The sequence below is a fragment of the Typopeltis vanoorti genome, chromosome 14, assembly GCF_054136105.1.
Source record: "Typopeltis vanoorti isolate ZY-2024b chromosome 14, IOZ_Tvanoo_1.0, whole genome shotgun sequence".
Classification (NCBI taxonomy): Eukaryota; Metazoa; Arthropoda; class Arachnida; order Uropygi; family Thelyphonidae; genus Typopeltis; species Typopeltis vanoorti.
This window is the reverse complement of record NC_143562.1, coordinates 54,253,041-54,270,311: the sequence shown is the minus strand read 5'-3', so window position 1 is coordinate 54,270,311 and position 17,271 is coordinate 54,253,041. Positions and strand designations below refer to the sequence as shown.

The following is a 17,271-nucleotide window of genomic DNA, read 5'->3' as shown; positions in this document are numbered from 1 at the left end:
ACAAAGTCAGTTCCATCAGCAGGAAAGATCATGGCATCGATGTTTTGGGATATTAAAGGCATTTTATTTATTAATTATCTTGAAAAGGGTAAAACAATAACCGGTTTTGCAGAAGAAAAAAAATCATCTTTCATCAGGAAATGCGCCTGTCCACAAAGGTGTTTTGGCAATGGAAAAATTAAGGGATCTGCACTACGAATTGTTGGAATATCCACCCTATTCCCCAGATTTGGCTCCCTCTGACTTCTGTCTCTTCCCAAAACTAAAACTCTTCCTCTCTGGTTAGCGTTTTCCTTCGAGTCAAGAGGTGATTGCAGCTGTAGGGGGATATTTTGCAGATCTTACTGAGAATCGCTACAGGGACGGGATAATGGCGCTGGAGCATCTTACCATGGCAATTATATGGTACTTATATATCTTTTTTTTTCAATTTATAATGTTTTTAAAAAATTTTCGTTGTTTAATAAAATGCCTCTTGTATTGCTGTGCTTGCTTTAGATATCTTGTATTATTTATTATCAGAAGTATCTTACAGAAATTGCTATGTTTAATTAATAATCAGGCTAGTAACATTAAACTAGCAACAAATACGTCCAGTATGCTAGTTATACACCATCTGGCAACCTACAAACCCTGTCCTCTTTGCATCAATGCGATGCAAAGAAATTATGCAAGTTCACAAACCACTGCAGACATCAACACTTCGCTTTTTCAGGAAGGTCTCGTCAGCTTCCCACAATAACCTACCATTTTAAAAGCCCATAAAAAGTCTCTGTAAGACGATCCATTCCCTTCCAGTAGTTACAGCCGTAACAAAAATAAGATACCAGGAGGGAGATCACACAGCTTTAATGAGCACGTAAAGGTTGAATCGCCATGCTACTTTCTTGTCATTAGCTGATATCTTTAGCTGAGCACGGGATCAATCCAGCAGTCGTTAAACTACTGAATTGATCATAAAGATTCCGGTGGTGCCACTAAAAACATGATTAGACTGTTGAGGTGGGAAAAACTTATTGCGTCAGACGAATTCAGATTTGAGCTTCTTTGAGGTTCAAGTTGAGGGAGAGAAAAGTACTTTGGCTAGATTTGCACTCTTTTAGCTACTCTTTGAGCCAGTGAACTGTTGAAGGACAAAACGCTACTATGTAGCATATGAGTATCATTGATATAAGAATGGCAAATGATTCCAGACATCTTTTAAACAATAAACAAACCTACTGCTATTCGAATTCTAGGTGTTTATAGATCGTACAGTAAACTAGTATATGAGTTCTAATTTTCGGCAATTATTAATTGCATATATGTCCATGAACTTGGCGATCTTGTTAGCAGGAGTAGATAGTAGGATTCCAACCCACTAACTATGGGTTGGAGTGTATGGCATCGATGCTAATGTCCGTTTACCTTTCATCATGGGACTAACATAAAAATCAACTGTGTATAATTAAATATGAAAACAATATTTTGTGTCCAAATATTAAAACTGAATTTTCACTTTATGATTAAGATAATATAAAATGATTGTTCTGATTGGGTATCGATGCTTCTTCAAGTGGTCGTTTACATCGGTATTACAATTGTTATTTTAAAGGTGAAGATTTTAAAAACAGTATAAGTGATACCTTTGTGATCATTGTTCGACTAATTGGAATGACTTTGAAGTAGGAATGACACTTATTTTTGTTGTTGATCGAACAGGTGTTATGTTTTATTTTGTTCACTGCTATTTAACAAATCAATCACTTAAATTTTATGACCGTTTGAGAAAAATCTTTTCTTGAAAGAAAAAAAAAAAGTCTTTCCGTGAATATCTGTAGTCCGTGACTTAAATGAGTCTAGTCGAATGCCACATTTTGATTGGACAATGGGGGATTTTCTTCACTAATCACTTCCTGGAAGTCAATACAGTCATTAAGAGTAATTGCAATCGGCAGTGTGTTTTTTTTGACGTACTTTAGAAAGGTATTTTACTCGCCAACACGCCAGTGGCTTGCGCTAATAGCACAATACCGACATCAAAAAAAAAAAGAAAAAACATTGGGCTTACCTAAAAACTGTTTCAAGTCCATTAAATGAACGAGATCGTAAAATGGGAAAAAATAAAAGAAAAAATAAAAGGAAAAAAAGGAAATAAAATAAAAATAAATAAAATAAATATAAATAAAATTAATGGGAAAAAATAAAAGGGGAAAAAACATTTCTGAGCCTTTTAACGTTTCCAAAAATAACTTGTTGAAAAACAAAGGAAATAAGTGAAGAACACTTAATATAAATATCACTTCAAAGATCAAGAAAATACTCAGAAGTAGTACCGAAAAGTATGAAGACATCTTTTCATTTACTGTACTTGAAATGGAAGAATTTAGATGGCTACGGAAAGGAAGTGTCTTGAACATGAGAAATTGAACTGCAGAATCAAACCTGGTAAACGAAATAATATTTAGTGACGTCTCTGGCAACCAAGAATGCACTTCAGCTTGTTAAGCATCTTTCAATTCCACGCATCTTATCTAATCCAGAGTGCAGAGTATTAACGATGCCGTCATTCTTCTTCATTGTCTCGGAAGCAATCTCGCACATCTTCTTTAACGAGAACTAATACCGGAACAGCCAAATGCTAAAATTCCTAAATGTTGTCATGGAAACGGGAATGAGGAAGCGCGCACTGTTAATATTCTTCTCAAGCTTCAACCGATATTCAGGACATCCTGTTATTAGAAAAATAATTCCATCTCTTTATCGTGTACCCAAATACCGAAATCTGATGAACGAATCTCCGTGGTGTACGATGCATAGAGTTGATGCACGCCAAGTTTCAAGCGTTATATTGTTTGATTATACGTAATACTCAAGAGAACTTGAGGTAATATTTGTCTTTACCACAAATTTGGGCGTGATACGTACTTACTTCAAATGTGGTCATTTAGTCCATTGCGAAACTAAGGCGATGCTCAAGTTAACACTTAGGAGGTTTCTTTGTTTACATGCGTTTGCATAACCACTATATCTACATAAATAGGCTAATGTTCTTGCATCACAGATACAGAAGATCGTGTTTTGTATTTAGTAATTTGTCACTTGTGAAAAAAAAAAGAAAAAGTTATCATAAATCACTGCTCACAATGGTTGCATCAACAGATGGCAAAATTTTCTCTAAAATACAAGAGGTCTGTTGCTTGTCCCTCGTGTTTTGGAGAAAATTCTGCCGTCCACAGGTGTAAATACAGAAATATCAACCTATTTCTCATTTATTTGGAGAGAGGAGAACGAGACTATAGTTATTGATAATAAAATAACTTCTTTGTACTTGGGCAGTTTTTTTACAAATAGATGTGGTAATTGTGGTACATTTGCCGATTCATAATTTTCACAGTTGATATTTGATTCTCTTCTCTTTCAAATTGCTTCAAAAACAACTCTAATGTCATTTACATGTAATCTTTCATCTCTCCTAATTTCTTTTTTTCGTTTTATTTTGTATAGCAGGAGACGTTTAGCGCAGGATCCCCCACCTGCCCCCACATGGACCGCCGGCGTTCCTCCCAGCCCTCCACAGTCTCTAGTTCCGTAGGAGGTACCGACCGTGATATTTGCCGCATCTGCCACTGTGAAGGCGATACAGAAATGCCGCTCATTTCACCCTGCTATTGTTCAGGAAGTCTTCGATATGTACACCAGGCCTGCCTGCAGCAATGGATTAAAAGTTCAGACACTCGGTGCTGCGAACTGTGCAAATTCGAATTCATTATGCACACCAAGATCAAACCCTTCCGTAAGGTCGGAACTTCTCTTCTTAACTACCCTTTTAAACTGTTTTTTTTTTCTCTTTAGAATATATTTTGCTTATATTCTTTTAAATCTAATAATTAAATTATGAAATAAATTAAACTTCTTTTTTACAATTATTTTGATTAATATTTCAACAGTTTATTAAACAGCGTGCATGAAATGCATGCTAGCTATTTAATAGCAGACTTACATTCCGAGCTTTAATGTGGATTTACCACAAAATGTAAAGATTTGTTGAATATTTGTCATTCGTTTTCCAAAATATATCAAATATGTTTAATATCGATGTGTTTACTCTCGTATTCCAATCCTCCAAAGAAGGATTATCTTACGTATTAGTACAGAGTAGGATTCTTTAGAAAAACAGTAAGGATCAATTAGAATAGTTAAAAAAAAGTATCAATCCGCAAGTAGCGGTAAGGGGGATTTGTGTAAACTGAATTCTTAAATAAGCTTGTGTCAGAAGCAAATGTTTTATATCACTTTACTGAACATTTTATTCCAACTGAAGCATTTTTTCGATATTTCGTAAACAAGTTTATTATACTAGTGTTAATTGAATCAGAAACTGGATTTCGTAACATATCTGGAGAACATGATTTTTTTGTATCTTAATCGAGGAAATATTTATAATGTTTATATGTAATGCCAGCTTTATTGATACAGCGGAGAGCATACTTGCTTTCCAACCACCACGTTATGGGTTCGCGTCCCATCTCGGCATGGATGCTTGTAAACGCCTACTCTTCAAGGCGTTTGTAGAGCTGCTTGAGTTTATAAGACTTGTCTTTAAAAAAATAAAGTGAACTGACACATTAAGTTATTTTACCTTTTTATAACTTACAGTGAAAGATTTATATAAATTTAGATTTTGATTATATATATATATATTAATGTAATATAAATCTAAATAAAGAATAAAAAAGTGAACTAAGATTTACTCCATAAAAATAAAAAAAAACATTTTTTTAAATATGTTTTAGAAATTGAGTTAAATATAAAATTTATTTATATTTAAATATTTATATTTATTTATATAAAATATAAACCTCCCACCCTAACATCACGTGAAACACGGAACCGTGACTGGGTTTTAGAATGTGGGTAAAATTTTATTCCTAAATGTGGAGAAAGTTTGACGAACATTCAATCAGATAAAATTATACATTAATGGTAATTGACATTTTGGTGATGCTCAGCAAAAATACATAAATAAATAAATAAAATAAAAAATGGAAGAATGTTAAAGCGGGATTCTTGTATAATAAAGTTACTTATCATTCTCCGTGCAAAAATCTTTAGAAAAAACACGATTATTTATACAAAGATTAAAGTAATAAAATTACAGCCTATAAAATTGGATTATAACATTAAACTAATTCTGGATCATGATGATGCGACTGAAGTATGGATTATTAGATTTTTATGTCAATTCTTCCTAGAAATAACATAAATTGCAACCAGAAAGAGTTCCACGAAAATTCATCGAAAACAGTTAATCAAGAGGTAGTCTTTCGATTGACAAAGGTAGATTGAGGTCTACTTTTATCAACATCACGTTGACAAAAGTAGACCTCAGTCGAAACGCACAAGATGTAGATGGTGTTCTTGGAAAGATACTTACACAAGGGAAAATGTCAATAAGCGTCCAATTCGGTCTCAACTAAACTGTTACGAAGAACTCGGTTTTAACGCCTCCAAACTCGATAACAAGGGTTAATGCCCAGCAACAGCTGATGATGCCTTAAAAGAAAAAAAATGGACGTTGGAATGACCGAAAACACGTATTTCCAATGTTGAATTACTGCATCGAATCTGTTTGCATCGAATGGGAAAACAGTAAACGAGCAAGACTGTGTGGTGATGGAAATGCAATAATGTGAAAGTGTTTTTCGTGGAAGGGAACTAATCCATTGGTTTTTCCATTAATCCATTGGTTTTAAATAATTTACCATGAATGGAGAGTTGTATCTCAACATTCTTCTAGATAACACCTGCATTTATTGAGTTCTAAGTGAAGATCCATATCTGTTCTAGAAAAACGATGTTCCTGCGCAAGAAAGTCTACCATGACTGGACCAATGTCACTGTCAGAACTTTACAATCCTTCCTGAAGAATTGGTTCGTGTGCAATGAACCAATTCTTCCAAGGAGGCCTGAAGTGACTTTAGATATGATTAGAACAGAACTGCCGTATTATCTAATAAGATCGTAGTCCAACACCGCTGTATTCGTGCATTATAAGGTTATATGTTTCGTAATATTAAAAAAAAAATTAAGCAATAGTTTGACAACTCTGAGTAAATCATCAAAATCTAATTTACACAGCGAATGAGAAGCAAGCGATCATTTACAAACTACTATGTAAATTGCTAACAGATGAATATTGATTTTCTGTTAACGTCCATTTGACACTGAGCACTGGGATATAAACGATCGGGGGATGCTTTAACTTCGCTCGTGTAATATAATCTAAGTTGAAATTCACTGCTTATCACACATGACGAATGTATTTAGCCAAAAATTAGCTTTCCTTGAAATGTAAGCAGACTGTTTCTGACCAACGAAATTTAATAATCAATAAAGTGATTTATGATGTACCGAAATTAATTTAATAATTTCTAAGTGCTTTCTCAGAAATGTTTAACATCAGCTTTAATATCTTATAATCCGTTTAACATCCTCAAAGTTTACTCTTTGATAATAAGAGGAAAGATTTTTTTTTCTTTTGAAAGAACAATACTGATGATACAGCTGTAAGAGCCCTCTTAAAGAACAAAGTTCAAGGACTGTAATCGTATATTAATGTGTTATGAGTTCTCAATTTTTCGTGGGTTGAATTTCCGTAAAGAAAGCTAATAGAAGGTTTTAAACGTAACTTTATTCGGTCAGCTGAAGAATTTTTTTAAGATGAGAAAAATGGGACTTAATGAGAAAGAGTCAGTAACTCAGTTATTCTTATTATTACTGCTACTACTATCGGCCTTCCATCAGAAGACATTAATCCATCTAGAGTGACAAAGGCATGAAACCCCCCCCCCATTCTTATTTATACTTCGATATAAACGTAGTTGCTATGAAAACCGACAGTGTTCAATGTCGCTTCTCATTTAGAGAAGAAATGGCTGGTGAAGAAATCAAAAATCGTATACGTCTTTCAAGAAACTAGATGTTACGATCTAGTTTCTTGAAAAACTAGATGATTTTTCGTATTTCGTAACCAACCAGAATGAAGTCACATATTTTGTTTAATGAGAGCAGCAAAGCGAAGTACTATTTCTGGCTGCAATTTATGCCATTTTTATTGGCAGAATGACATAAAAAACTAATAATGCTTCAGTCGTACCATCGCGATCCAGGGTATGCAGAAAATTCACAAAACAATTCATTGAAAAGCAATTCATCGAACGACAATTTACCGAAAGGCATATTTCGCAAAATTAGACTCATTTCAGTTCTACCGAATATATTCTAAACTTTTGGCTGATGGCATTAAACCGAGTTTCCACTCTGAATGACTTCAGAGCCACCTTCCATCTATGAAGTTCAAGTATTAAGGCGCGATGCTCCATAATTTCGTTAAAATTTCTTCTGTTACATATGGTATAACCCTTATTAAGAAAGAAATTGAAGTAAATCACGTTTCAGAAAAATAGACGTAATTTTGTTTCTTTCTTTTTAAATAATTTAAGTTTAAGAATGTAATTTTTCAAGTTCGCTCCGATGACACTTCTGTGTAAATGCCTGTGTTCGGAAATAAAACAACTAGAAGCAATTATTGTTAATATAGATTTGCATATTTGATTACTACGATTTTCAAAGAAACATGTGAGGTAAGATTGTGTCGTGCTTTTTCTAGTATTATATTTTTAATTGTACTTCCGGAAATATAGTATGTTTTAGCCTTAAGTGTAAAGGCAAGAATGAAGTAAGTCCTTAATTGTGTACATGTCTACAAATGAGACTTGTAGATGATATGTCTGTAATGAGATGTTATCCGAGGCTGCCATGTTAGTCATGTACGTACGGCTCGGTTAGACAATTCGAAAGCAAGTGTGGCCTACGTCATTAAATGATGGGAACGTAATGGTGGAAGTAAATCAGAAACAGTCAGAACTAATGGAAATGGATAAGGAAGGGATGAAATGATCGTGCGTTTACTCCCTTGTCATTCACTGCTGGATTCGGTCGAATACCAGTTCCATAGCATCTGCGAATACAGACATTTATGTCCGTACATTATGCGTACTGAATTCGCTCTTTCCGCGGAAGAGCTGCTTGCATCCCCAAATCTTGCATGGGAAGAACTCTTGTGATTGGATAATAAACCCCTGGAAATAGTGTGGTGTAGAGTAGAGAATCACGATATTCACTCTTCATACTGACGGATGTGTTTATGACGTGTTTACGAGTCTTTGGACACCTCCAGGGAGTCCAAAGACTCATCGAGGGAGGCCACCTACTCCACAACTCTCCGTCTTCACCACTCAATACACAAACGCCATCTACGCCGACCACCACTAGTATTTCCACGGACAATCACAAACATCCATGCTCACGGCGGGATTTGAACCCGCAACCTTTTGGCTGGAGAGCCAAAAGGTTACGGGTACATTAACCACTCGGCCAGCCAGGCTGGCAGTTTAGATGAGGCGGCAGCAAGAAAATGGTTATTATTTACCAGAGTATGTACGGTCCCATCAGTTTAAATATGGTGAGTAACAGTAGTATTAATGTATGGGAAGGCTTCTCCTTTTTTATTATTTTTAAATAATGCAGTTCCACCCACGAAAGGTTACAAACCGTTAGTAATTGTTTGCAACAGTGCATTAGTGCTGTAGGTGGGCTAAGGAGCTAGATAATCCAGAAGTACTCTCAGTTTGTAACCCCCCCCCCTTAGATAATCCAGAAGACTTGAGACCAAATATGGAACCTTTTTAAGCCACTTCTGATCTCCACTAAGCAGGATAGCGATCTCATATCCGGTGGTGAAATTCATCTTCCGCCTAAGGACATTTTACTAGGAAGCGCCTATGCTGTGAGTTTCGAACCCATAACCGTTGGCTGGACAGCGGATACGCTAACGATTCAGCCAACCTGGCTATCAAGTGGTTTGCTCTTTGTCATAGTGGAGACAATGTAGCCACAACGTTATACTGATATTTTAGCCAATCATTTGTGTACACCACATTTCTGTGGAATCCCAGTTTAGATGCGACATTTACGATATGCTTTGATAAAAAAACAGGCTTAGGCTGATCCCTGAAAAGAACTTTTGACTTAGAACGTGTTTGGAGAATGAAACCGACATGTCCGATTTCAATACAGGAATAAACTGCCATATTGGTTTACGGCATGGGACAAAATGCCCTTTGTCCGCTTATCAACTTAGTAGAAAATCTTACGACGTTAGAGTTAAACTAATTTTACTACGATTAAACTAATGGTAAACTACAATTAGAGCTTTTTTTTTGAAAATATAAAAAAAAAAATATTACTGACATTTTTGAAGAAAAAAAATCATTTCTTAATTATAAATACAAATCTTATCATTACACATATTTAAATCTATGTGTAATGAAGCATGTTTTGTGAACACATTTTACTTTCTTCTCTCCTAAAAAACAGCAAGAAATTGTAGCGATGATCGTTTGATGTGCAACTTTGTTTCAGTAAGCAGACTGAAATACCCTTCAAAGGGAATACCATGTTACTGATTTCATTAGTCTGTCAATAAAAGATGATCAAAGCATAAAATATGGTTGCAAGCGATCGTGCCATGGGAATTCCCTGATAAAAACAATCAAGCTGAATAACTGGGTAAGGAAGAATCTACTGCACTTGTTACCCAACTTCGTCGAGGCAAAATAACGAATCATCGACTTATAATAATAAAACAATAATTGAAGAATAATATTGTCGCTATTCAGTTTTTGTTGGTCTTAAAAATAAATGCTTTAAAAAATAGTGTTTTCCGTAAAATTCTGTCAAAAATTGTACCGAGTCATTTCCATTTTCGTTTCAAATGGACACCATTTTTATTGGCAGAATTTTTAAAAAACGATTCGAAACTACAATAGTAATTCCTCTTTGGCTTGATAGAATTTTATAAGATTTAGTATTCTGTATTTTGAATCACTATTAAAGCTTATCGAGTCGCTTCAAACGGATCATTTTAATGACAAAAGAAAATTATGCGTACACTATAGTACACTCGCCAAAAAAGGTTCTAGGTTCAATTGTTATGATAATGTGGCGTCAAAAAAAGTGATGAAAAGCACCTGCTTATTATTGTCTAAGATCATTTTCATACTGGCTTATTACCCCTTAGTTTTACAAGCAGACAACTAATTGATATTCAAATTAGTACTGGCTCTTGAGAATCAACGAAATTGCTTATCTCGCTAACTTTAAAAAGAAGATGAGAGATTCCTGATAGAGAGGAGTATTCTGCTAGAAAAGAGACGGCCTTAATCTAAGTAGTGTTAAATTGCTCTCTCTCTCTCTCTCTCTCTCTCTCTCTCTCTCTCTCTCACGTCTTTTTTTATTAAAAAAAATAAATAAAAGTTGCAGTAGTTCCCTTGCTTGCGGCTCTTCTTGTTCAAACATTGTCATCCTGAGCTAAAACTGCTGGAAACGGAATTCATCTGAAAACTCTGCCGGATTTTAGAGGGTGCTTAATCATTTCACGGGCGAAGGTGTATCGTTAGATGTCATACGAGTATAGTGAGAACATTTTTTCTCATACTTTATGCTTAAGCAATGCACTGTGTTCAGAGTTCGACGAACTGTTTCTCAAATATTTTCCAGTCCCTCACGAAGTGGTGATGATGGCGTGTTGGGATGATGGATGGATGGTTGAGACGATGCTTAAAAGCCGTAACTCTATTTACATAAAACGTGTAATGATAAATGGATAGTATAAGTCCTTATTACTCTTATACCATTAATGAAGTTGGGCAAAATGATAAGTAATGGGTTTTCAAGGAAATCAGTTTTTAAATGTGAAGGGTTAAGTTATTGTAGTAATTGCCACAATTATCAGGCTATAGATCAAAGAATTCAGATATACCCTATACAATTTATTATTAGTTTAAGCTGTATTTTTACTACGTGCAAAGCTTTAATTTTTACTTAAAAAATTGATGCCTTTTCAGCATGTTACGCCATTCTTTTTTCTTGGTAACTTTAGAAATGGGAATCAACAATAAAACTAGTGTAGTTTTAAATTAGGAGGTTAGAATAAAAATAAAAAAAATGACTTTAGAGATTCATTTGTAGATGAGTTTGAGCTATTTTTCCTTCTTTCAAAAGTTTCTAACTTAATTTTTAAATGCATTTGTTCTTGAGTTTATTACGGAGTTTTCTTTTTTCATTTGTGAGGCTGCTGCTAAAATTAAGTCTGTTGTTTTTCTTGAAATTTCTCAGGTGGTCTTATTAATTTATAAGCGTACTTATGTTTGTTGTGTCCATGATTCTTAGCAATTTTTATCTAAATTATTTGTAAAATTGTTTCATGGTGTTGAATGAATGCAAGCATAATAACATTTCGTGTTTTTTTTTTTTTTAAATTCCAGACAAGTCATTAACCATACATGCTTGTTTAACCAAGAAAATCCGACTTTACGATTTTGTCTTCCTTCTTCTATTTAAATATTCAAACTTAGTGTTGAGATTTTATCTTGCACAGTATTTATCTTGACCAAAGCATGCAGAAACCGTTTGAAAAAAAATTCAGATGATTACGAAAAAAATTGAAATGTTAATAATTAAAAAAAAAGGTTTTATTATGAAAAAAAAAATGAAAAATTTGGCTTTTGGAATTTTTTTCTGATGAACTTGAATGTCTTCATTGACCAAATTCTCTTAAGTTACTGAGATGAGTTTTCAGAGCGATGTTTTGTTCAACCACTTCCCCATTCTGGGCTCAGCCTACTGGCTATCACAAGACAACATCATCCAAAAAAGTGAAACGGTTATCTGCTAACTCCACGCCTAGAATTCATCCCTTCCGAACCGTTTGCATAATTATATGAATTACTTTTACTCTTTTGAAACAAAAAAAAAACTCTCCCTGATTACTGTATAGGCAATCTCAAGAATACACCACACTTTACCACACATAACTAAGAAAACAAAGTAATTCGTTTTTTTTTTTTTTTAAATAAATTCTTGAAGTCGCATAAATAAAACAAATTAAACTTTAAGTGCTCTGCTACTTGCTTCTTTATGCATATTTTTCTAGTCATGCTAATGCTTTAAATTAGCTATGGAGTGGCTATAAATTATTAATAGCAATTGATATCTCAGCGTGCGGATATCTCTTCTGTTAATGCAGAGGAGTTATGTAAATATGAGCTCTTGTTTTCTCTTTAGAAAAACGATAGACTGAAAGAATGCAAATGGCAGGGAAATCTAATTGCCACGAGCAACACTTTCTTGGATATTTTATCTTCTTTTTTTCTTTTGGTGTTGGAGAGGAGATGAAGAGTATTGTAAAATAACTATCAAGATAATTGTCCATTGATAATTAATTGCTCTGTCTTTTGAGAACTGCTTTATTTATCTTATTTCATCTTCCCTTCTCAAGCCACGTTTTTTTAATCTTTGACGGAAATGACCTTTCTGAGTTGCATTCAACTCCATCGACTGCGATACTTTCTTTCCCAACGGAAATCTATCGATTATTTCCTTCATCTTCTTTCTCCATTCTAAAGAGCTTTACATAACAAGCGAGAAAAGTGGATGAGCCGTTTTATACTCAACTACTAAGATAAACACGAAACAATAAACACGTGTCCTATTAATGTAGCAGTTCACCCATCCTCGTAGACTTTCTCTTTACTTATAAATTAGGCAAACGTTTGCCATTGTCATCAAAATCTAATTAAAAGCACGTTAGCGAATAAGTCTCGTCGATTGAACGTGCAGATACGGCTTCCGTTTCTGTATTTAGTGCGGCGTAGTTCTGTTTCTGTTTTGTAATAACAGAAGAGTGCTTCGAAAGGCTACATTCTGAATGGGGGCGTTGACAAATGTCTAAACTTCGACCGGGAGGATAAACTATAGGATTTATCTAACGCATCGATAGGGGACACGTGCGTGCGTGCGTGCGTGCTACGGTCCGATCTCTCCTGGTAATATCCGTTGTTATAGCGATTGGAACGTAATCTCTTTCTAAGCCACAATTAATTCCTCGCGATCTGCAAGAATCTAATTCTTCATAATCTGTAACGAACTAATCGAACCAATGATGCAAGTGGAGTAACCAGAGAGACTTCGACTTACTTAAAACTGAAATACGGCAATTAGATGTTTGCCATATTTCATGTAGTTGTTAGAGAAAAGACAAATTGGAATTATGAGAAACAATGACGTCATGAATAGGGATACGCTTTGAAGTGTCTATTGAACTTACACAAAGTATGCGTCCATTTGCTTGGCTACCACTCATCAAAAAGAAAAAACAAACCTTTTGAACCCATTGCACTCAAATAATCGCCGGTGTTTTATTTCCTACATCGATTGAGAGCCCTCGAATGAGTAGGCTTAGCTTTATTGGTTGTCTTTCTTCTCATTAGGGACAATAAGATTACGTCAATAAGTTTGTCTTATGTTTCACCAAGAAATTAGTGAGATCGTAACTCTTGATTAGATGACTTCCGGATATTTGATGAAAGAAAGCAATCTAGAAAATGTTTCATTTTTTTTTTATCTCATTAGCGAAGACCCTACAAAAAAAGAAATACCGTTGTAATGCCGAATTCTATTTGCAGGTCCTTTTTAACAGTGCATGCATTGTCACGATCAGTGTATTCTAGTTCAGCAATACATCGTGTTGATTTAACATATAGCTTAAAAATAAAAAATAATAATAAAATAAAAAAATCTGCTATTATAATTGACCTGCGTATCATCTGAAACTTGTAGTTTGTTTATGTAAAGATAAAAAGCTATCGCGTAAAGCTGATACAAGCTTTTTTGGAATAGAAATTTAAAAAAAACATTCAGAAAAATAACAACTACATTTAGCAATGTAATTTATTTCAATTTTCTATTTTTTAAACTAACGTTTTTTAAAAGGAAGGCGTATCTACACATTCAGTCCACAAGACTAACTAACGTGCTTTTAATTAGATTTTGATGATAATGCTTTGGCTTATCGTAAACGTTGGCTTATTTATAATTAAAGAGAAAGAGTTGAGTAAAGGCTACGTCAATAAGACGTGTTGATTAGTTTGTGTTTATCTCGTAGTTTCGTATGAAGCCTTTCATTTTTACTTTTCTCTCTTGTTATATAAAACTCTGTAGAATGAAAAAAAAGAATAAAATCCTAACCTATACTTTTTCAGTTCGGAAAAAGCCTCAGATTCGACATAAGTTTTAAAAATTTTCGTATGTTTCAACTTGCGTGCAAGAGAGCTATATAAAATAGCAATTTAATTTCTGTTATGGAAACGAACTTAAACAACACTGCTTGGTTTACTAATATTTTATATTTTATACCAATTCCACACATGAGAAATTGCAAAACTATAGCGTGTCAATTCCGCGTAGAGTAAAGTTGAATTAAAATTGGTAGCACTTAATTGTTAGGTATGTGTGTGTGTGTGTGTGAGAGAGAATAAGCCTTAAGTTTCAATGATAGAGCACAGGCGTGCCCGCGCATTTGTAAAAATAACATTTTTAATAGTCAAGTTGTTTCCAAAATGATCCTCACTAATCTAGTGCATTTTCTGTCTTATTCTACAGTGGGAAAAGCTAGAAATGTCGCCAGTGGAACAGAGGAAAGTGCTGTGTTCAATTACCTTCCATGTGGTAGCAATCACGTGCGTGGTGTGGTCCCTATATGTCCTCATCGATCGCACAGCTGAAGAGATGCGTTCCGGTGTCCTGGAGTGGCCTTTTTGGACCAAATTAATAGTGGTAGCCATTGGTTTTACAGGGGGGCTTGTGTTTATGTACGTACAGTGCAAAATGTACGTACAACTTTTTAAACGATGGCGGGCTTTCAATCGCATCATTTACGTACAGAACGCTCCGGAAAAATCGGCTATAGTCACGGACTTATCACCCGTTCTGAAAACTGGTGACCTCGTCGAAGAGAAGCGTTTTTCGCCCGAAGAAGAATTCCACAGCTGTCAGAGTGGTAGCAGCGAAGCGGTGCACGTGGAATTTCAAGAAAACACCTCCAAACACTCTAGGGAGGGAGAAAAAGAAGGCAATGGTGAGGTGGAAAGCGTTGTCCCGGAAGCTTTACCCGAAGCCATTGTCGTCAAAGAAGCCATCGTGTCTAGTGATATTGAAGATTGTCTGACCGAAGTCAAAGAAGAACCAGCAAGCTGAGAGTTTGTTAGGGATACATTCCTCTTCTTCCCTCCCTCTATTTAAAGATGTTTGCTCACGCCATGGACACTAGCTAAATCCAACAGGTGTTGCTGATGGTCGGAGCCCACAATGCCACAAAAAAAAAAAAAAAAAAAGCTAGCAATGTCTCGACAAAGACTGTGCAACGAACCTCTGTCGATCCAGATGCAGCTAACTGTGCTATTTCATGTACGATAACCATATTGATATGTACATAGGACTTAGTCTATATGCCTGTTGTCATGGTCATTTCTTGTGTACAGCGTTAAAGCAGAATGCAAGCGAAATGAAAGTTGAAACTTGGATGTTGGGTTTGTTGAGATTTTTCATCGCATGCCTTAGAATTATGACCCGTGTTAAGCCTCGGTGTTTTCCTCTTTAGCTTATTAACGAAAGAATGCCAGTACCAGTAATCTGTTAACCAGAAAACTTTTCATACGCTTATATGACAAGTATGGCTAAAGCTGAACACCGTGTGGTTCTATTATAAATAGCGTTTATTTATGGCTTGATAGTTGGCCTTGATGATCCCAGTGATGATGGTTCGGTTTTGGGCAAGATGGGAGTAAAATATACTACTTTAATTTTGAATTTATAGTTTTAATATTTTGGGATCGCATCCACCAAAAATATAGTTTCTTGTGCCCTTCTTTTTTTACCCACACTGTCTCAATCTCTCTCTTTCTCTCTTAACTTTCTTAGTTAAAATCAATCCTCTTTTTCATGACTAAGAATATCACTTTAAGTTAAGGGGATAATAAATCCCTCATTATTTTAAAGCTGGATACGAAACTCGGAGATCGAAATCTAAGAGTTTCATGCCGAAGAACTATCGGCGAGTCCAAGCGTAAGTCAACACCTGGGTAGTACAACACTAGGACAACTCGGAGCAAAGGTGGAATAAGATCCATCACTATCTTTAATATTTTCTCATAATGTAAATATTCTTACGATAAAGAGCCAAGAGGCTAGGAGCCTCTTGGCTCTTTATCGTAAGAATATCACTATTTAAAAAAACCGATCGTCAGCAACTTATTTTTTATTTTGTATATATCGTTTGAATCTTTAAAATAAGTTTACAGGTGGAATAACACTTGTTCAGATACCCTCTGATTTTCGTAAGAATGTTTATTTTATTTATACTGGCACTAGATAAAATATCAGGATATTCAAGCTATTAATAGTTGGCAGACGAAGAACAAAAATGCAAACATTTCCAGCCTACGTATCGCACATTGTTGTATGTCTGTAGGATGGAAAACATGAAGGTTCAGAGCATTTCTGCTAGATATGAAGAAGAAGCAGAGAGGGGAAATTTACAGCTGAAGCTCCCTCTGGTGGATGATCCATTGATCAACATAATGAAATGAGATCGATGTAACGAAATAAAATGTACACTGTTTAAACCAAGAAAGAATGCAGCCTTTGTATTCATTTGTTCTGATCCGTAGTCATTCTTGTCCACATTATATATTCCACTTTTCTCTCATTTGGAGTGATTTCCAAATCATGACAGGTGAAAAGAAAGATGTGTCATAATGCGTGCTTGGAATTCGTGCTTGGAATTTAGCTAACTAGGCGCTAAGGAGAAATCCCTGTTTTACTTCAGCATCGAATATTAACATTATAAATGTGCCTGCCATCTTTCTCCTTTATGAAGCTTGATGATACTTGTCCCCAAAAAAGGTAATGCTGATAAGTTTAAAGTGGTGAATGATTTCCAGTTTCAGTTTTTATCGATGTTTTTCATAAGAATACAATAAAACTATGTAGTAATTAACACTCTATGGGTAATAGTAATAATGCACGGTTGTATAAATATAATGCTAGCTTTTATAATTTCACACGCAAAAATCTGAAGGAATATGGAGTTTAGAAATGATGATAAAGGTATCGATATGGTTACTAGAGACTTGAATAATTATTGACTTGCAAATAAGAACGGTTTGCGAATGGAAAATAAATTTTATCTCCGGTAAATACGAAACTGACTTTAGAGTCTTTACAAAATGCTATTTCCACCCACCAAGATGAAGCATGTATTCTACATACAAAAAACACCTCGCAACGGAGATTAAAATAAACAAATAAACTATGAAATATTTATATAAT

General features: G+C 34.9%; 1 protein-coding gene across 3 annotated transcripts in view; it reads left to right on the top strand.

Moving 5' to 3' along the window:
* LOC150099485 (E3 ubiquitin-protein ligase MARCHF8-like) overlaps window positions 1-16,083 on the top strand; it is a 184,582-nt gene extending 168,499 nt beyond the window's left edge. For 2 of the 3 annotated variants that reach the window (XM_090403694.1, XM_090403696.1), the window contains exons 2-3: window positions 3,487-3,780; window positions 14,545-16,083. In XM_090403694.1, coding sequence (XP_090259820.1) covers window positions 3,487-3,780; window positions 14,545-15,138 — 888 coding nt within the window. In that variant the 3' untranslated portion in view covers window positions 15,139-16,083. The remainder of the gene's footprint in view (window positions 1-3,486; window positions 3,781-14,544) is intronic. The other variant, XM_090403695.1, reaches the window with a different exon arrangement.
* Window positions 16,084-17,271: the final 1,188 nt, after the last annotated feature.